Source organism: Psammomys obesus, unplaced genomic scaffold (genome assembly GCF_907164565.1).
Source record: "Psammomys obesus unplaced genomic scaffold, mPsaObe1.curated_primary_1811, whole genome shotgun sequence".
NCBI classification, from domain to species: Eukaryota; Metazoa; Chordata; class Mammalia; order Rodentia; family Muridae; genus Psammomys; species Psammomys obesus.
Window position 1 is genome coordinate 547,239 of NW_026591450.1, and position 22,113 is coordinate 569,351.

The following is a 22,113-nucleotide window of genomic DNA, read 5'->3' on the forward strand; positions in this document are numbered from 1 at the left end:
ACACCGTCATCAAAACAAAGCGACTGCCTACAGATTGGGAAAGAATCATCACCAACCCTTTATCTGACAGAGAACTCATATCCAGTATATATAAAGAACTAAAGAAGCTGAAAAGCAGCAAACCAAGTCATCCACTTAAAAAATGGGGAACAGAGCTAAAGAGAGAATTCTCTGCAGAGGAATATCGAATGGCAGAGAAGCACTTAAAGAAATGCTCAACCTCATTAGCCATTAGGGAAATGCAAATCAAAACAACCCTGAGATTTCACCTTACGCCCATCAGAATGGCCAAGATGAAAATCTCAAGGGACAACACATGCTGGAGAGGTTGTGGAGAAAGGGGAACCCTTCTCCACTGCTGGTGGGAATGTAAACTGGTACAACCACTCTGGAAATCAATCTGGCGCTTTCTCAGACAACTAGGAATAGCGCTTCCTCAAGATCAAGCCATACCACTCCTAGGCATATACCCAAAAGAGGCGCAAGTACACAACAAGGACATTTGTTCAACCATGTTTGTAGCAGCTTTATTTGTAATAGCCAGAAGCTGGAAACAACCCAGATGCCCCTCAACTGAAGAATGGATGCAGAAACTGTGGTACATCTATACAATGGAGTATTACTCAGCAATGAAAAATAAGGAAATCATGAAATTTGCAGGTAAATGGTGGGACCTGGAAAGGATCATCCTGAGTGAGTTGACCCAGAAGCAAAAAGACACTCACGGTATATACTCACTCATATAAACATACAATATAGAATAAACCCACTAAAAGCTGTACATCTAAACAAACTAAGCAAAAGAGAGGACCCTAACTAAAATGTTCAATCCCCATCCTGAAAGGCAAAGAGGATGTATATCAGAAGAAAACGAAAATAGGAAACAACCTCGGAACCCGCTACAGAGGGCCTCTGAAAGCCAGAAGAAAACAGGAAACAACCTTGAAACCTGCCACAGAGGGCCTCTGAAAGCTTCTGCAGTATAGACTGTCAAAGCAGATGCTGAGCCTGATGGCCAACTGATGGGCAGAGTGAATGGAATTTTATGTAAGAAGTGGGAAATAGTAAGAGCTGGAGGGAACGGGAACTTTACAAGCAGAGCAACAGAACAAGATAATTTGAACACAGGGAACTTCCCAGAGACTCATACTCCAACCAAGGACTATTTGTGGAGATGACCTGGAACCCCTGCACAGGTGTAGCCCATGGCAGTTCAGTGTCCAAGTGGGTTCCATAGTAATGGGAAGAGGGACTGCCTCTGACATAATCTGATTGGCCTGCTCGTTGATCACTTCCCCCTGAGGGGGGAGCAGCCTTACCAGGCCACAGTAGAGGCCAATGCAGCCACTTTTGATGAGAACTGATAGACTAAGATCAGAAAGAAGGAGAGGAGGACCTCCCCTATCGGTGGACTTGGGGAGTGGCATGCATGCAGAAAGGGGAGGGAGGGTGGGATCGGCAGGGGAGGAGGGAGGGGCTCATGGGGGGGATACAAAATGAATAAAGTGTAATTAATAAAAAAAAAACAATAGGAATGGGAGCTGTTTCTGACTCTGTTCCTGCTTTAGATCCTTTTCCCCTTGCTGGACTGCCTGGCGTAGCCACAGTGAGAGAGGACACATCTAGTCCCGCTACAACTGTATGTGCCAAGAGGCACTGATATCGATGGGAGGCAATCCTTTTTCTGACCCTTTTCTGAGGAGAGGGGGAAGATGGGAGGATGGTGGGAAGGCAGACTGGGAAGAGAGAAGGGAGCAGAGGAAGTGGTCAGGATGTAAGGTAAATAAATCAATTAAAAAACAAAAATAAATAAAATGAAAAAGGGGACATAACAATAGATATCAAGGAAATCCAAAGAATCATAAGGACATAAAATAAAAACTTCTTCTCAACCAAATTGGAAAATAAAAAAGGGGATAATTTTCTCTATATAAACCATTTACCAAATTACAAGTAAAATAAGCAATTTAAACAGACTTATAATCTCCAAGTGAAATAGACGATGTCCATCGGTGTATAGATTTATGTCTGGGTCATCAATGAGATTCTGTTGATAAGCCTAACTATATTAAGCCAATACCTTTTGGTTTTCTTACTATAGCTCCGTAGTAATTTGGGATAGTGCTATATCTTACAGATTTTTTTATTATTTATCATTGCTTTAGCTATCTAGGGTTTTTGTTTTGTGGGGGTTTGTGTGGTTCCGTATGAAGCTGAAAATTGTTGTTTCAACACTTTTTTTGGAAGGCTTTTATTTTAATAACTGCTTTTACTTAGCTTAGAAAGTGCATGGCTGCATATAGAAGAACGCAAATCAATCCTTACTTATCACCCTGCACACACAAAACTCAAATCCAAATGCATCAAGGACCTCAACATAAAACCAGATATAAAGCCTGATAGAAGAGAAAGTGGGAAACAGACTTGAACTCATTGGCTCAGGAAAAGACTTTCCAAACATAACGCCAGGAGCACAGGCACTAAGATCAACAGCTAACAAATGGGACCTCATGAAACTGAAAGCCTTCTACACAGCAAAAGACTCTCATTCAGACAAAGCAACAGCCTACAAAATAGGAAAAGATTTTACCAACTATACATGTGATAGAGAGCTAATATCCAAAATGTATAAAGAACTAAAAAAATCAAGAAAACAAAAGCCCAGTTAAAAATGGGGTACAGATTTAAACATAAAATTCTCAAAAGAGAAAACTCTAATGGCTAAGAAACACTTAACAAATTGTTCAACATCCTTAGCTATCAGGGAAATGCAAATTAAAACTACTTTGAGATTTCATCTTATACCTGTAAGAAAGGCCAACGTCAATAAAGTAAATAAGAGCTCATGCTAGAGAGGTTGGGGAGTAGGGGAACACTCCTTCATTGCTGTTCGGAGTGAAAACCTTTCCAGCCACAATAGAAATCAGTGTGGCTGTTCCTCAGGAAGATGGAAACTGTTCTACCTCAAGATTCTGCTCCACTACTCTTGGACATACACCTAAAGGATGCTGCATCGTACCACAGAGACACTTGCTCAGTCATGTTCATTTCTGCTCTATTCATAATAGCCAGAAATCGGAAACAACCTAGATGAATAAATTAACACAATCCATTTAGACAATGGATGAAATTCACACAGGTCAGTAAACTGAACTAGAAAAAAAAAAATCATGCCGAGGGAGGTGACCCGGATACAGAAAGACACATGTAAAATGTGTTCACTTATATGTGGTTATTAGCTCTTAAGTCAATAGTTACCCAAGCTTCAATCTACAGAGGTTTGGTTCTATGCAGTAAGAGAGTAGTGGAGACAGTAAGAGCTCAGTGGGTAAGGGAGATAGAATAGATAGCTATGGATGGATGTGTAGGTGGGGGTGAAAACATGGAAAGAAACAGTTAAAATTACGGGCCATTTGAGAAGTAGTATGGAAACAAACTTCGTAAAATATATACACATATGAAGGTAACCTAAATAAAAGTGCTTAAATAATGGGGGAGACTGAGCCACAGCTGGCCATCTTTTGTCACCAAAAATTTGGTACTGGTCCTGGAGTACGTCTAATCGGTTTGTTGCTCAAAGGGGAACTATGAGAACTCTACCACCCTCCTTCCCAAATAACCCAGGCTGTTGCCAAGAATATAGGTTGTTCTCCATAAACTAACAGCAGGACCCCACTGCCATAGAGAACACCTACACAACATGGAGAAGTTAAGCTGATGCCTACAGAGCTCCCTCCACCCCTGTGTTCCAGAGGCTTTGGTACTGTCAGGGACTCTGCATGCTACAGAAGAGAAACAAACACCAAGCCAGCCACAAACATTTGATCTACAGTGGGGTCCTGCTTGCAAGATACGCTAGAGCAATGATGGCCTAAAGCTTGGGGGAATGACCAATGAACCACCATCTGATTTGACATAAGAGCCATTCCACAAGATGGAAACTGTATCTGACAGTGCTTGGGTGATCACGAACCCGAGACTAGGGACCTAGGGCAAAACCAAAAACTACCATTCTAAGAAAATTTAAGTAAGAATAAAATGACTTCAAGTGACATTCTACGTACTCATAGGTAGGTGTTTTGCTCAGCCACCATCAAAAAAAGCTTTCTCCTGCAGCAGACCCACAAATAAAGAGACCTACAACCAGACATTATGCAGAGAGTTAGAGACTTTGGAACACTCAGCCCTATACAGGATGACTCCATCAAATCCCCTCCTGCGGGGCTCAGGGATCCCTGCAGAAGAGGAGGAAGAAAGAGTGTGAGGGACAGAGAGGATGGGGAACACCAAGAGTGGCAGGTCCTCTAACTCAACACTCTCAAAGCGCCTATGAACTCATGGAGACTGAGGCAGTGGGCATGTGTCTATACAAGAACATCTTACAGCTTCTGGTTTGTTGTTTTTCTGGGATTCCCGAGTGTGTGAAAAGGGGGTCTCTGTTTCTTTTGTCTTGTTTTGGTCTCCTTTCCTCCTGTTTGCTTTGTCCAATTCAATTATGTCAGCCTTGTTTTGTTTTTATTATGTTATTGTCCCTTGTTAGCCTCTTTGTTTTCTTATGAGAGACTGAATGGGGGTGGATTTAGATGTGAGGGGAGGTAGGGAGGAAACAGGAGGAATGGAGGGAGGGGAAACTATAATCTGGATATATTATGTATGAAAAAACTATTTTCAATAAAAGGAAAAAAAGCATACACAAGTAAGACATATACTGCGTTTTATCATGAAGATTTTGAAACTTTACTGAAATGCTAGACATTCCAAATAAATCAAGGTATGAAGCATATTAGTGGGTAGGTTAAAGAAATCAGTTTTTCTAAGCTTTATTAATTGATCCCCTGCAACTCCAACAATATTATACAAAATTTTGCATGAAGCAGTGTGGTTAAAACATAACCTTAAAAATCACAGAAACATACAAACTAAAGATTTCTTACATATATCACAGGGAAGGAGCACAAGAGGCCACACAAAAGCTCATATACACCTCAAGAGTCCCTTGGGAAAAGGCAGCAAAGGTTATGAATGAGTCACCAAAAGAAACTCCCACTTGCATACAAACATGAGGACATGATGCTTGTTTAGACGGAGCACTAACAAGAGACATTTTCTGCCCATCAAAGAGGCATATAATTAAAAAAAAAAGATGAATGCTAATTTTAGTGACAGTGAATTGTGGGAAACATTTAAATGGAACGATAGCAATGTGAATTTGTTTAGCCTTTCGTGAAAGTAACTTGTCAATATAATGTAAACCTGAAGAATTTTATACTCTATTCTGCCTTTAGAAAATAATTAAGAAAATAATGCCAGTTAGTCCAAAAAACTATTTCCAGTGGTGTTCATGACAGTGATAGAACAAATCTTTAAGATAAGCAGAAAAAAAAGGTTTGAAACCGTGTTAAGATCCAAATGTGTTACTATTTCAGAGACTTGCTGGAAACTGGTTTTTAACTGTCCTTTTGTGCCATATACTAAATATGTTTCAAAAATTATGTTTTGCTTATAAAGGAAAATAACTATAAAATCGGGCTTAGAAAGCATTAAAAACAAATTAAGTTATTTTGGATCCTTGCAACTGTTTTTCATCATTAAAACAGGGAAAAGAAATAAAAGCAGGCAGTCTCTTTAGGCAAATTAATCATGTTAATTGGATTTATAGTATATTCACTCCATGTTTCAAGAAGTAAGCTTAAAATATACTTAGTAATCAGCCAAGTAAAATATTTTGGCCATAAAATTGTCAGGGAACTCAAATGCATAATTACCTAAAGCATATAAATACAATACATATAAAACATATGCTACATATTCATAATTAATGCTGAATACATTATAATTTTCAGTATCTCTTGTATAATTTCCCTGAAGTAAACAGATAAAAGGTTTTCCACATTGCCCTAAAGGGCAACAGTAGAAGATAAAGAAAAGGAAAGAATTTAAAATATCCACAGGATAATGAACAACATGGCTGAATTCTATGTTATTACATATTTCAATCATGGATATAAAACTCCTTTATTTCAAAACACGCGATAGAATGAGTCGGAAGAGTCAGAATGCCCCCTGTTCTTTCTGTGAGTGACAGTCAAAAACGCTATGAGCTTTATATGATCTTATTATGATCTGATTGATCATGTGTTTGACACTGAATTTATACAATTTAAAATGTGAATAGATTAAGTAATTCCAAACATTTCACCCATACATTTCTACCTTGTTCACCCTTGAAAACTAAGTTAGTGGAGAGTAGAAACCTAATTAATAGAAGCATAATCATAGCCACATTTCATACAGTGAGGAGGTAAGATGCAACAGCATGCCAACATTAATATGATCGTCATTGCAACTCAACACTCTGGAGGTAGGGGCAGGTCAGACATGAGAATAAGAAGAGGTTAAAGCGAGAGAAGAGAGGTCCCAGGAGAGGAACCACCTCATTAAGAAACCGAACAAAATAAAGACTGGGCCTAGGGAATCAAAAGACGTGTCCACAGAACATGACATAGCAGTCTGTGTAGGGACAAGGTCCATGTCACCACACAGGCTTCTGACGGCTAGTCAGTGCTGCCCACTGTAAAGCTATTGTCTGTGAGAATACATAGATCATGCTGGAACTCTGGGGCCACAGGTGCTGTCACACCAGAAAGAACATCGCCGGTGCTCAGGGCACTTGGCTCTCACTGGCCAACCTGCTTCATGAAGGCTTAGGGATTTGCTCAATGGTAGAGTTTGAGTTGGCAGAAAAAAAAACCAAACAAACCTGGAATCTATGTCTTTTGATTCTTAGGCCATTGTCTTTAAACACTATTGTTCTTTGAAAAGACAGAACCTAAGTGTCGGGGGGCTATACTGTAAGTCATTATGTCAAAGCGTAAGGTTGTTTTGATGGAAACTTGAGGTCAGAGCTTCATCTAACAAGGGTTCTTACTGTCACATCACACCACTGGAAAAAATATTCAATCTACAAAGAGCGTCTTCTAGAAAATTTTGGGCCTCCACATACAACTCCAGGTTATGATTCCCTCTTCTCCTTTCCTTTCCCTCCCTGGGCTTGGGTGGCTGTAAGCTAGCGGAGCAGTATATATGATCTATGGTTCTCAAAGCAGTAGCTTGATTTGAGATTGCAATTGGTCATGCCGGATAAGTCAAGCTAGCTGATAGCGTCAGACGGCTTTCCTGGATTTCCTGGACAATGGAAAAACCGGTGAAGAGGGGAGCAACGTCAGCATGGCCTGGCATCATGAGCAAGGTTAACGAGAAGCACTTGCTTCTCTAAAGATGCTGAAGTATGCGAGTGGCTCTGTCAATCCCCACCATCCTGGGCTGGACCAGTCCTCTGCCAGAGGACACAGTGCTGCTTCAATCAAGACAAACCACAGACTGGGAAGCACCGCTCCTGCCACAGAGCCTCAGCCAAACCAATAAAGCCCAGGGTTGATTTTCTTAGGGCTGCACTTGCATGGCATTGCCTAGGGAAGTCGTGCAGTGCAATGGCAAGAACAAGAACTTGAGAGTCCACGTGACAGAGGCGTGGCTGGGGAGAGTTAAGTGCAATTCTGAACAACAACGTCATCATCCAGTCATAACACGGTAGCACATGTTATGTGTCATTTTTTCATTGTCTGTCTTTCAGCATTCATAAGCAATTTATGTATTGGACATATTATTATCATGGTCTCAGGAGTCAAGGATGACTCGCAAAAGGTCCACCTTCCAAATCTTTTATGTTGTAAAATGTTCACACAATATAGATTCCCTTTAGGGGGTTTGAAACTATATGTGATGGTAGAATTTCCTTCTTTGAATGGTTACACGATGACCTGAACTGAAGTCAGATATAAATAAATGTATTTTTTCTACTTGGGGACTGAAAAATACAGGAAAACCCATGATGTTCTTTGGCTACACTTTAACACAGCACGATACACTTCTGTGTGTTCCTAGATAGAAGTCTGTCTGCACCAATCAGTTCTCCAGTGGACACCACCTCTGTGTGCTCTTCCCGTAGTTGCGAGTTATATCCTGTTTACCAAGTCATTCTCCCAAGACTGCCCTGCCATCCAGATATCATTCCACAGCAGCAGGCTGTCATCTACCCTCCAACCAAGCAACTGACTATAAGCCATATTTCCTGTGACACCCCGCCACTGCCACTGCCCTGAATTCAGGTTTGGTATGTTTCCAAGGATGGCTCAAAGTAACACTTGTTTATCTGCTATGATAAAGGACGCTAGAAATGAACATCCAGATGAAGAGATGTACAGGCATGGTGAGGGAACAATGGGTTTGGGTGGTACCTGTGGGCCCACCACACTCCCAGTACCTCCACATATTTCGCTACCCAGAAACTCATCAAATCTTGTTGGTCACTTGTTTTTGTACATGTGGTCTCTAGCTGCCCCCTACTCCATTTTCCTGGAGGGGCTGAAGTTCCCAACCCTCTAACCTGTCAATTATTCAGTCTTGAGACACTGGTCTTAAGAGAGGTGGGACACCCACCTCTTCCTGGGATGCTGGGAATAGCGTTAAGTACTGTTCAAACACTATTCAAATCATGTCTACTTAATTTTAAGTTATATTAAAAAAAAAACCCAGCCATTTCTGACCGTCCTGACTCCTGAAGGTACAGCCTCAGTTGAGGCTGTTTGAAAGAATGTGTACCATATTCTAGATGATGCCCTCAACCATTTACACCTTGGCCAGAATGGGAGCAGCTCACTTAGTCTGCCTAATTAGGAAGGGTTGCTGGGATTGGTGCTAAGAAGTAAGACTGTGATGGCTGTGATTGGGTACCAACAATGTGTGCTAGGATTGGTCCAAATATCCCTTCCGTGTACTTGTATAAGCAGGAAGTTCAGCTTAGTGAGCTGACATGAGACACCCTCCTGTATCACAGCAGTAGCCCTGAGGACAAATAGTCTTTTCTTTTCTCCTTTCAGCTTTGTGCCCTGAGCTGGTCACAAGAGGAAAGCAGCAGCAGAGAGTGCAGCGTGGCAGTAACGACAGGCAGTGGCAGCCCGAGCTGGCTGAGCTATGAAAGCGGCCAGGCGGCTGGCTGCTTGACAGCTAAAGCAGCAACATTTGGGCAGTTCAAGAGCAGAGTGGCCAGGCAGGATGGTGAAGGGTGGAAGGAAGGAGAGAGAGTTGGTAGGAGATGGGCAGAGAGCTGAGACTGAAGGATTAAAAAGCCACAGAGAACTAGAGAAAAGAAACTGCAGGTCCTGGTTGCAGGAAGGACCTAATCTTTGGGGCCAAGGGATGTAATACTGGCTTCTGTTGAGGGCTAAAAATCCCAACTTCTAGGTCTATGAGCAGCTGTAACACTTGCTGGCCTTGACGATCAGATTTCTGAGGCCTGCAGTAGACCGCCTATGTATACGAGGCTGACTTTGGACTTGCTATGTAGACGAAGATGGATTTCTGATCCTCCTGCTTCTAACTCCAGGTATCAGGACTGCATGAAGATGCTGAAGAACCTCGTAGACAGCACCTGGCTTACAGTTGCTGGAGATCAAATGAACTCAAAGTAGGCCACCATTCCACCAAATGAGCTATATCCCCAGACCCCAAGTTTGTATTTTTTTTTTTAAGAGTTAAGAAAAATAAATTTTTAGGCAAAAGCAACACTTGAAGAGATTCCAAAATGGAGCTCGGAGGCCATAAAGAGGCAGGACTCACATACAGCAGCTGTTGCCTAGCCTGTGAACACAGACATCTCCAGTGAGCTCACACTGGGCCTGGAGGCTAAGGAGGGCCTCTTGCTTTGTGGACATCTCCAGTCTGTTTATAGCTCCCTCTCTTTATGTTCTACCTTTCATGTAGCCCCCATCCTTTCCAGTAAATGCAGAAAGCTCCCACTGTCAGCCTTCTTTGGAACTTTAGTTCAGAGCCAGCTGAGCTTGTATCTCCAAACCTGCAACTCCTAAGACCCCAAATAAACTTCTTTCTATACTCTTCAGTTTCTGAATTTGGACTAATTGACAGTCACACCCATCTTTATCACCTATCATAAGCTACATGTGTTTAAACACCTAGGAATCAATTAATCAAGTAGAAGCATTCCATACTTGTCAAAAATCTATAGAATACGTCAAACAGAATGAAGTATATTGAGTTATTAGTTATTATACTGTTTGCTATTATTGAAACACAGGGCTTGGCACTGTGGAGGAACTGTTGCCTCGGATGGGGAGACAAGGATAGCTGAAATGGGACTCACTGAGGGAGATGTGAAGAGATCAGTTGGGCAAAGGAGTCCCTCTCTACAGAGGTGACACAGGTGTGAAGGCCAGAGCCACAGGTGTGCTGGAATGAGAGGAATCATGGAACGGAGCAGAGAAAACTGGTGGGAAGCAGCTGGGGTTGGCCCCAAAGCCTAGAGTAGGAGCTGAATGCAGGACTAGAGGGGTCAAGGATGTTACACCGCTTCCTGGTGTTTGAAAGAGTTGATAGGTTTTGAGCATTAGTCAAGTGTAAGGGCATTAATGTCTTACAATGAAAGAGTGGCTGCAGAGCAAGAGGCAGGTCTGCAGGGGAGAGAAGAAATGTCGAGTCCTAAGCGAGGGGACCCTATGGCCCACTTAAGTGATGAGGGGTAGGCTGTGGTGTCAGGAGGAGGAGACAGACTGAAAATGGTGGGGAGGGAAGCTGTTAGGACTTGTGACCTGCTGATGTGGTGAGAGAGTGGGGCCAGACAACCATGACCTTCTGAGTGGGTAGTGACACCATAAAGATAATAAAAAGCATGAAGGACACAAGAAAGGCAGGAGGTCTAACAGGTGCTGGGACACAGGTTCACTGACAGGCCCTTCAGGACCGCGGCCTCTGTGAGAGTGCTAATGGCATCTACACTAAATGGTAACTGGTGGGAAAATTGCATAACTTCTCTTAGGTAAGCTAAAGAAAATTCTAAGAACCAGCTTCCAGATGGAAACCAGGCAGTTGCGTAGAAGTGCTTCAAAGAAATTAGAAGATGTCAACTGCCATGAACTATCATCAGAGAAAGGGGAGAGCTGAGGAAATAGCAGTGTCCAATCCAGTTCCCTCAAGCTGGATTTCCTGCATGAGGTCGGTGGAGGCCAGGCCAAGGGAACGGAAGTTAAAATTAGCTGAGACCAGAGACTCTGAAAGCGAGACAAAGTCCAGCAGGCTACAAAGGAAGCAGACACCTGCATACAGCCCCTGAGTAAATCCAGATCAAGAGCACACAGTAAAACTGGTTCTCTTCATTGCAAAAACAAACAAACAAAAAAACCGAAACAATTAACAAAAAACCTGGGGCTGGGAACATGGCTCAGGAGGTAAGAGCGATTGTTGTGCAAGTATGAGGATCTGAGTTCAAGTCCCTAGGGCCCCCACAAAAAGCAAAGTGTGGCTGTGCACACGCTTGTAACCCAGCCTTGTTGGGGGTGAAGAGAGGAGGATCACCGCGTCTTTCTGACTGTCAGCCTAGTTCCAGGTTTATCGAGAGACTGTCTCAAAGGAATAAGGTGAAGAGTGATAGAACGTCTTCCCCTGGCCTCTTTATGTGCCCCCCCCCCCCCCCCGCCACAACTCAACAGAAACACATAGCATGAAAAAATAAGTAGGTTTTATTTTTAACCCGATAAGAAAGTATCCACAAATGCACGTGTACAACTAAAGAGCTTGAGGCCTTCTCAAAAAATTCAGAGAGAAAATTTTATCACTTCCTTGTGGACCTGGCTCACCATCAACACCGTCATTAAAGAAAAGAACATGTCAAAATCTCTTGGCTGCCGCTGCCACTGGAGGCGCAGCTGTTGCTGTTCCTAAACTACCTACCGGGCCTGCCTGCCAGCACCGCTCTGTTCTCCTCTGCCACCCCATTCCCGCTCCCCCGTTCCAAGCCTTCAGTGGTTTGGTTTTGTGTGTTTAGCATCCTGTGGGACAGAAAATAACCTGCACTGATTGTGGCAACTGACGGACTCAGCTGGTGCTGGAGACATGAAATGGGAGCTGAAAGGCTGGGGTGAGAAGCATGTGCGCTGGAGGGCAGGGAAGGGGAGGCACTCCCACCCGGGATGGCGCACAGTCACGGGAAGGGAAGGGGTTCCTGCAGCTGAGGCACACACAACACTCTACATTCCACCTGCTTCTGCCTCTGTGAAAACCCAACAGGGGAGCTGCTGTGCACTTGCTCCCCAGTTCAGGAATCAGAAATCAGGGATCCATCCCTGTAGATAGCAGGGGTTTTCAAGTGGTGATCTATTGGCTTTTCTAAGCAGGGAGGCAAGCAAGGAAAAAACAAAAACAAAAACAAAAACCAGGCATGTTAGAGGGAGGGGAAGGCATTCCAGTGATAATTTCTTAGGCTGCAAGGTCATCATGTAAAATATTGTACTTCCATTTAGAAAAACCCAACCATTTGACTTGAAAATACGAAGAGATAAGAGGGAGAAGACGGACAACTTAAATATTTAAAAGGGCGCATCTGCGAGATGGCACATTTTGAGAAAATCTGAGCTCCTCAGAATTGCTCATCTGCTGAAGACTTTGACAAACTGTCTTCAATTCCCTCCACTTTAAACTGACTAAAGAAACAATCTCTGTGTTCAATTACAAAACTAACCACCAGAGTTTGTGCCCTGGAGAGACACATATGAAGAAAGTAAGTGGGAGATGCCAGTGTTTTTCTAAGCACAGTGGGATGTTTTAACGTATTATTTTGAGAAATAGGGTGCAAAGAATTACTTATGTTTTTCATAAGTCTGGGCCCTGGCAATGGGAAAATGAGCTACCTTGCCTCAGAGTGAAGTGAACTACTAGCTGCATGTCTCAGGGTGTCCCGCCTGGAAGGGCTATTCCTTTATCTAAGTCGTACAGATTCAGCAATACATATTCTGTGAGAATCTTACACCTGCTGAAGGTGGCTGTCTTTCTGCTTGGCTCCTCAAAGCTACTCTGCCCTAGTAATAAAACCCCTGGGCAAGTACGGAGGGAGAGCATGTCCCCTGCTGACTGCACAGGGCCATGGCTGCCTTGTCCCTGATGCAATACTGAATACCTTGTTTCTCTCAGTGTTGGCTCGAGAAGGAGGGTGATTGATCACGCACACTCTTGTCTGGCACAGAGGCCATGGAGCCAAGGCAGAGCTGCAGGACTAAGGCAAGTTCAGGTAGCAGGGGCCATCCAGTCTTCAGGGCCGGTAGCTGAGCCCCACACCACCGTCCCTGGCATGCAGCTGTGTCCTTCTTCCATTTCTGGGAATGCAATGACTTGGCACCAGGGGTCTGCATAGATTAGCCTTTGCTTTTCTGAAGAACCTGGTCATTCCTCCTGGCAGCATAAATAAACCTGCCTTTCTCTAGAGGTCTGAGTCACTTGCTGCCTACAAGATGCCATCTTCCATTCAAGCGAGAGGCTTACTCCTTCATTGGGATTCGCGTCGGGGTTTCTTTGCAATCAAGTTAATACGTCTCCCTGGTGAGATGGGCTACATGCCCATCTTGTTAGAACAAAATCAAATACAGAACCTGCACTGAGGATGGCTCTGTCTCCTCCCACAGTATGTTTTCCTCTTGTTTGGATACACTTCTGTTGGCCGCTTGATTGCTAATGAAGCCTTTCTCAGTTTAGGACAATCCTCAGGCATTGCTGACTTGAAAAACACAGAGAGCAGAGGAGCAGGGGAAAGCCTCTATTCCAAAAATCCTGAACAAAGCGTGTTACCAGGTTTTCCTTGTGGGTTGGAGAAAAGCAGAAAGAACAGATGGCTGAGCGTTCTGAGTCAGGACAGCAGCTGAGGATATCTTCCCCCTGGAGATGCTTCGATAGGGAAGGCCTTCTTTGCTCCCATGGGTTGGGAGGCCAAACATTCCAGAACATTTGAAATACTTTCTCAGCAAATACAGTTGTTTTTTTTTTTTTTTTTTTCCTTTTTCTCATCTACCATTTGGAGTTTTGATTATTTCTGTGTGTCTCAGAGAAGTAACTTTAAAAAAAACCAAGCTGCTTTTATGAAATAGGTCTCCATCCACACACAGGGGGAGCATCCCTACTTTCTGAAGTCTTCTTTGCTTCTCAGTGCTTGCAGAACAACACAACACTTAAACTTCGCACATATGACATACTAAACCCTTTGTGATCATGACTCTCACAACCCTTGTCTTTTAACACCCACTGTGACCCAGGCATGGGGACCGGGGCCATTTCTCTAGAACACTGCTAGTCTCTTGCTTTATGTCTATATGGAACGTACTCTCTTTCAGCCTCCTGTGGCAAGCCCCACTCACGCTTAAAAAAAAAAGGGACACTCTTGTCCCAGGTTGGCTCAGGTTGTCCCCACGTCACGTCCCTCATAGTACTCTGACATTTACCTGGCCCATGCAGGTTTCTATGAGACGCATTGAAGTTCTAACCCAGCTCCTTCACTGCACTGTAAGCTTACAGAGGGTGCAGCAATGCAGTGTCCCCAGTATTCCCGGCAGTGGATAACTTAACACATCAACCTTGTTAGTAAAGCATTTTTTTTCTTAAGTCACTAATACTTTGCATGTTTACAATGACATGATTGTTTACTGCATGCTGGGTAACATTTTAGTCATTATGATATAGATATACACATACATGTATACATATATATGTATACATAACGACTAAATGATAATGATTAATATAGATAATTTATATATCATTATGATATATATAATATATATCGATTATACATAATGATATATATGTATATATATATATTCATGACTAAACCTTCACAAAAAACTCATAAGGCTGATATTGCAGTAGCTTCATTTTATGGATGAAGAAACTGAGGGTCGTAGGGGTTAGACAACTTGCTCAAGATTTCCAGGAAACACACAGTTCAAGGCATGAGCAAGAGGGGTCTAACCGGTTACAAACTTATGTCTAACCGTCTCCATCAGGGCTTCTACTGCCATGAAGAACACAATGGCACACACTTTAGGGCATGAGCAAGAGGTGTGTCTGGTTACAGTTCTAAATCCAGCTGTCTCAGTCAGGGTCTCTCTTGCTGTAACCAATACCATGAACTAAAGTAACATAAGAAGAAAAAAAGTTTATTTTGCTTATGCTTCCATATCACTGCTCATCACTGAAGGATGTCAGGACAGGAACTCTAGCAGGGCAGGAACCTGGAGGCAGGAACTGATACAGAGGCCACGGAGGCTTGCTCCTCATGCTTTGCTCAGCCTGCTTTATTAAGAATCCAGGACCCCCAGCCCAGGGATGGCAGTACATAAAATGGGCTGGGCCCTCCTGTATCAAATACTAACTAAGAAAATGCCCTACAGGCTTGCCTACAGACTAATCTTACGGGGTTTTGTTTGTTAATTGTTTGTTTTTGTTTTGAGACAGGGTTTCTCTGTGTAGCCTTGGGTGTCCTGGACTTGCTTTGTGCATCAGCTGGCCTTGAACTCACAGAGATTCACCTGCCTCTACCTCCCTGAAAGCTAGGATTAAAGGTGTGCTCCACCGCGGCCAGCCGCCAGTCGTGCAGGCATTTTCTAAATTGAGGTTCCCTCCTCCGTGATGACTCCAGCTGTGTCAAGTTGACATAAAAGTAGCCAGCACACCAACTGCATTTCAAAAGCAACCTTTTGAAAATTTTCCGTATCCACCCTAGAATAAAGATGCATGGTTTTGGGGAAAACAGAACAAAAATATTTGCAGGCCTTTTCACTGAATTCTCAATTTACTGAAGCCTGGATTTACTCATACACAGACTAGGCTACAAAACTCAAGAAATTAGATGATAGACCCAATGCCAGAGATGGCCAGAACTTCAGGCCTCATGTGAGATGCTACTTAGAATGCATCTCTCCCTGCAAAATTGCACAGGTTCATCTACCCAATTACATTGCTTCAGACCATGCTGGCATCCCCTGTAAGGACAGGGGTGAGGTACTGGGTGACAGGATTATTCCTGTAGTTTTGGCTGTGAAACTAGCCTTCAAAAGCTAAGTCATCTTCCAGCCTGACTAGATTATTCCAAATAGAACTTTCCATTTTGTATTTGCTCAGTAGGTCCTCTCCCATATAGTATTTCAACATTTTCTTTTCTCCTCTCTTCTTCTTTAAAAAATTAAGTAAAATAATTTTGATTTTTCAGAGCATTTTCTTTAAAATCTTGATCACTGAATGGGTTGGGGGAAAGAGGAACTTTTTTTTTTTTAAATTCACTAACAACAGCATCTTGTTTTAAGGTATAACACATCACTGTGATCTGTTCATCAGAGAATGTTTAAAATGAGTCTAAGATACCCTAGTTTCCATCGGCAGATCAAATATCCTCAGGAGATTTGAGTGGGAAGTAATTCTGTAGGCATTTGGATATGCATTGTCCATAGTTTGTTATAGAAATCATAAGGTAGGTATTTTTAAATAGTTCATGAAAAATTGGACTCAGCTATTTCATGAATTGTTATTTGAGCCTATAACTAATCTCTCTGACATTAACATCTTTAATAAACATTTGAGCAATATCTGCATGCAGAATATGGGATAGAACTAAGACATCATCTCTATTCATTAGGCTTATATTTTCTCAATAACCTAATTTTGTCTTTCATAAGATATTAATGCTTTTGGAAGTCTTACTCTTAATCCTATTAATTCCTAAGCTACCCTTTAAAAGTGCATGAGGCAATATGCAAAGGCTGTCAATTTCTCTGAATTATACATTGAACTGCTAAGGGTAAATCTAAAAAGTTCAGGGCTGCTGAAATGCAGAGCTTCATCTGGAAATGTTGTCTGGAATGAAATGAGACTCCAGGGACAGAGCTGGGATTGGGTCCCACGGCTTTGCAGTCTTCTGATCTCAGATCACTTGCACCGTACCAGGTGGTACATGCTGAGCACAGATGTCTATGTCTGCTTGGGACCATGGGCCTGTGCTTAAGAGTAGCTGTGGTCCAGCAGCCGTTGGTGCCATGTGCCGTGGATCTGTGACAATCAAGATGGACAGAGAGCTCTGACTAAGGCTAAGAGGCACTGGCGCAAAGTGAAGAAACGTTGAGTGGTCCTCAGCGAGAGGCAGAACACTGCTTGATATGCATAGGCTCTAGAAGGTAACGGGTGACCGTAATACCCTGCTTCTAGTTCCAAGGTCATGGAGGTAACCAACCACTCTCTGCCTGGATTTAAGGCCCACTCCGTGAGAGGAACCCACACCTGACACTGGTAATGGAGACAAGAACCCGAGGCTAGAGAGGCTGTGGGTCTAGAGGAAAATTGTGCACTACTGTTCTGCTATAGGAACATGGCGGCAAAAGGACGCCCACCGACATTCTGCCCCACTCATACACAAGTGCCTCCTCGGCCACCAGCGGAGAAGCTTCCTCCTTCAGTAGACTGGGAACTAACATGGAGACCCGCTACTGGACGGTGTGCAGACAGGGTGAGACTTTGGAACACTCAGTCCTAAGTGGAGTGTCTTTAGCAGGGAGCTATGCAGAAGAGAAGGCGGAAATATTTTAAGTCCAGAGGGCATGAACAACACCAAGGAAACTGGGTCTTCCAGACACCTGAACCCACAGAGTCTGTGGCAGCACGCACAGGGCCTGCATAGGACCAAACCAGACAGGGGCCCAGGACTGTCAGGGGGATGTGTGGATATGAGCTCCTACTGTTAACCAAGGAGCTAGCTGTAACTGACACCTGCTTGCAAAGGAAACAGTTTTCTCTAATGGAGTCTCCCTGGGAATATTAACCACACTTAAGGGCAGGCTCCAGGCCCAGTACTAGTTGGACAACACAAAACAAACTCAATGGTATTTTTGTCCCACACTGCTTTCTTTGGATGGTTTTTATCTTAATGGTCTTTTCTTGCATACTTTGGTTTTCATTACTGTGGCTTCTTTGTATACATATGCTTCTTGTTTTTGGTTTTGCTTGTTTTTTTTTAAAGAAAGAGAGAGAAAGAATGGGCCCAGTGTTGGGTGGGTGCGGGTGGGTGGGGAGGATCTGGGAGCAGTTGGAGGAAGGAGAAAACATGATCAGAATATATTGTATATATATTTTTCTGATTAAAAAAGAAGAAAAGTACAATATCAATAATCCCATGCACTATCTCCTCCAAAATTTGGCACCAAACTTTGTAAAATCTGCTGGATCCCCTTATTCCACACTCATTTCTCACTCTGCGTGGTACGCATCACTTATAGCATAAAGCGCTTCACGAAGCTAACTTTGGGGTCTGGGACTTGGATGTCAATCTAGGAAAACTGCAGAGTATTGTTTTCCACAGAGTGCAAACTGGTATTCAGCCAGATCCTGAGTGTCTGTAAAGCAGAACGCTATCTTTCACAAAGCTGGCAACACCGACACAGACTAGAGGAGCCCCGTCTACCTGGGTGCTGTGGACGGACTGTATTATATAACAAACAGGGTTATAATTAATAGCAAAACAATACTCCGGTCCCAGGTGAGATGTTTCTAAAATCTGAGCAGATTCCATAGACTAGGGATTAATGAAAACTCCAGGGCTTAGAGATCCACCACTGTGTAGTTCTGCTTCTAGCCTGAGAAACCACGCTCTTCAACAACGACCGCAAGCTTATTTTACTAACACACACACACACACACACACCCAGCAATCCTATCTTTCCATCGCCCCCCCCCCACCTGCATCCCCTCTCAGTTAATGGTGTACTACTTTGAGTTAAATTTTGTGAAGTCAGAACATTTCCCCCGTTTCTAGAATGAGTTTCTAGCAGAATCTGCGGACGGCTGAGGCTGAGAAAGAGGAGAACGCTACACTTTATGTGTGGTAGGGGGATAGCATGGTCGCAGAAACGCCCCAGTCCTCTGGAGCATCACAGCAGCAGGGCGCACTCTAGAATGGCGGAGCTACGGGAGCTGTTGCAGCCACGACAACAGTCAGGCCCTTCACTGCTGTCTACTCTCGATAATGTCACTCTGCTGGTTGGTCTACAGTGGCCTCAAGCGGACACTTTCTCCCTGAGCTGCCTGCGGAACTTGGATTTAACATTGTACTTAGCTGCAGGAAAATAATTGAGGAAGAGGAAGGGAAAGAGAACCTGGGGCCAATGCATGTTTCTGCATAAGGAAGTGAAAGGTGAGGTGGTCTTCCTCTCCCACTGAACACTTGAACTTGGTACTAGGTTGCAGCACCGGCCGGGAAAATGCCAGGGGATGACCCATCCTGCCCCTTGTCAGACCTCGCTGGGGTGCACACAGCTTGCCAGTAGTAACGCTGGCAGCCAGCACCTAGCCCAGCCTCACCTCATATTCCTCCTTGAAGCCGTAGCCCTCGGCACACTTCATCTGAGTGATGTGCTGGAGGAGGTCGGCCACACGGATAGCCGGGTGAAGCTGTCCAGTCTGGTAAGGCACGTCGGCGGCCTCGCGCTTCTTGTAAGTGTGGGGCTGCGCGAGGCTGCTGGTGTCGCTGGCCATTGTGTGGGTCTCATCTAGAAAGGAAGACGAAGGAGAAAAGGAGGGTGAACCAGCAGGCTGAGTCAGGACCACAGGATGCTAACAAGCTGGCTGCTGACATCCCTCTACCCTAGGATGGCTCAGCCAGAAAACAAATGTTACTGAGTTCGTGGGTTTAAGTGGGATCGGCGATACTGCTAGGAATGAGGCAGGGTTCTTTGCTCTTACAAAGCAGTCCAAACGAGATATTGCTTCCGCAAAGCTCATTGGCAAATGCTCCTTTCGGCATTTCAATGGTAAAAATTGGTGAAAGTTTCAATTCGAAACTTCATCAAGACCCGGTGCAGAGAAACCAGGCTTGTACACGTCCAAATGTTAGCCGATTCATTTGTGTGATGAGATAAATAAACTCTACAAATGTGCCGTGAGCAAAAGAAAAGTGCACAGAATGGTTTGGCATATAAAGCTAGCGATGGGAATGGACACTTGGGACAGGAAGTCAAAGGAGAGGGGAAAACTGAGAGGGGACCTGGTTTGGGATTAATGTTTCGATGAGTCACTTTGCATGCTCTGGGATCAGAAAGCTTAACGAAATACTGTGGGCCAACGCATCACACACGGAACGTTCTACGACAGCAAACATGCAGGCCTGCATGGGGCAGCACACTGGCTCTGTCAAGTCTACGAGTAAGACACACACCCCCACGCTCCCTCCACAGCTTCTCCAAGGGGCCAGTTGGGGAACTTACCATTGATTGGCACTTTAAAGCGGATACATATCAGGAGAAAAGAGGAGGAGAAAAAGGAAACAGGACATAAACAACAGTGTGCGGACAACTGCAGGCAATTCTACTTTATGCTGTCTGCCTTCCAGTTAAACTCTGTGCTGAGAGGTGGTCAGAGGGCCAAGGCTCGGCACTCCCATCACGTCAGGGTGGGCTTGCTTCATCGAAGCGGTCAATGACAAAAAGGAGGTTCAAATTAGTATAGAATTGCTTTTCATCTCCCATGAGCCAAGAAATAACTCAATAAGGGCTTTTTGTATCTAACACACTTGTCATTTAAAATTTCTTGGGTAAAGCCAATCAATTATACTAGAAAATCAATGTCAAAATTTGGTCAAACAAGCCTAAAAAGGCTTTATTTTAATGGATGATGACTAGTAAATTAGCTTAATGAATTTACAGAAATGTTATCTGCTAAAAAAACGTTTGAGGCAGGCATGTTCAATTGAGGCTATTCAATTACAAATTTTATCTTTTATGGGTTAACACCTTAAAATGCTGAATCCCTTTAGGGATTCAGGCTTTTATGAATCACAATGCTAAAAAAAAAAATAACTTAAAAGGAGGCATCAACTCAATTTCACACATAAAAAATAAAAATGCATGTGAAAGGATGGGAATGTTTGGGAATTCCAGATTAGGTATTAAATGGGGGTTTCAACTGCACTCGTTTTTAATGATTTTTTGGTTGTTGTTGCTCTACTTAAATGCTTAGTCCTAAGGAACCTGGTGGGGTGGGCCTGTCCTGCAACCCTGCTCTGTACGCATTGCAAAGCCCCTGGGGATGCATGGTATGAAGGGTGGCACACGGGTGTGGAGCTATGTCGCCGTTGCTGAAATGGCACCTCAGTCACTACAAGGTGGCTAAAGACACGAAAACAAAATAAAAAAAAGGGTGGTAAGCTGGTTTTATGATTTGTTTTTGTTTTTCATTTGGATTTGCTTTGAAATTTAGCAATGTCAGTATTCCCATTTTAATAGTCACCAATGCCCCCTGGAAATTTGCATATCAGATTTGCTTGTTGAAAACTGCTAAGAGTTATCAGCTGGGATGCAGGATCCCTGCTGAGGCACTCAATCCACTGGGCTCTTAGTTTCCTCTAGGAGAGAGCTCTGTTCTGTACAAATACTAAAAGAAATGGAACATTAATTAGTCTCCCCTCTGTGCCTCTCTTGTTCTCTCCGTTTTAGACTTTGTGTAGTGAATATAATTAATTCGCCTTTCATTGTCACTGAGCGAAACACCACCTGGAGGACCCAGGCTTTTCAAGTGGATATAGGGCAAGCTGGCGTTGCCCTGACCCCAATACTGGGTACTGAGGGTTTTAAGGTCACAGGGCGACAGCTGCTACCAAGGCTGCATATACTTCTCCACTTCATGAGGACACCTTGGTTCCATCTCTAGTATGGAGCACCTTTTCAGGCAGTCACACACCACTCCACCCTCCCGGAAAGAGAGCTGTCATCTAGCACAGCTGTGTTCAAGGGGAACCAGTCGCTCCTATGCTGTATCTGTTAGGAAAGCGGGTCACCTCTCCTGTTAGGCACTCCCGATCCCACTAAAAGGAGCAGTTAATCTGTGTTCTCCGACTGCTAACATGATTCATTGCTGATAGGCAGTATCCCATGTCATGCATTTCCTGTATTAAAAGCGTGACCCATAAACAGTTTTCTAAAATTAAAAAATAATGTCTTAGATGAAAGAATCAGAAAGAAATGTTTCTGACTATCAGCTCTGATGATTTTCTAATAACTGAAAATCAATTCTATACTCACTAATGAATTAGTTGAAAATACTGACTTGGAATGGATGCTGTATTTTTGAGATGGAGAAGGATCAGTTATTTATTATCTACCAACTGTCTGTCTGTCTACCTATCTGTCTCTATTCATCCATCCATCCATCCATCCATCCATCCATCCATCCATCCATCCATCC

General features: G+C 43.5%; 1 protein-coding gene across 3 annotated transcripts in view; it reads right to left on the minus strand.

Moving 5' to 3' along the window:
- Ptprm (protein tyrosine phosphatase receptor type M) overlaps window positions 1-22,113 on the minus strand; it is a 676,296-nt gene that overhangs the window by 121,932 nt on the left and 532,251 nt on the right. For 2 of the 3 annotated variants that reach the window (XM_055610111.1, XM_055610108.1), the window contains one exon: window positions 19,237-19,424. In XM_055610111.1, coding sequence (XP_055466086.1) covers window positions 19,237-19,424 — 188 coding nt within the window. Of the gene's footprint in view, window positions 1-19,236; window positions 19,425-20,138; window positions 20,151-22,113 lie in introns of all 3 variants that reach the window. The other variant, XM_055610112.1, reaches the window with a different exon arrangement.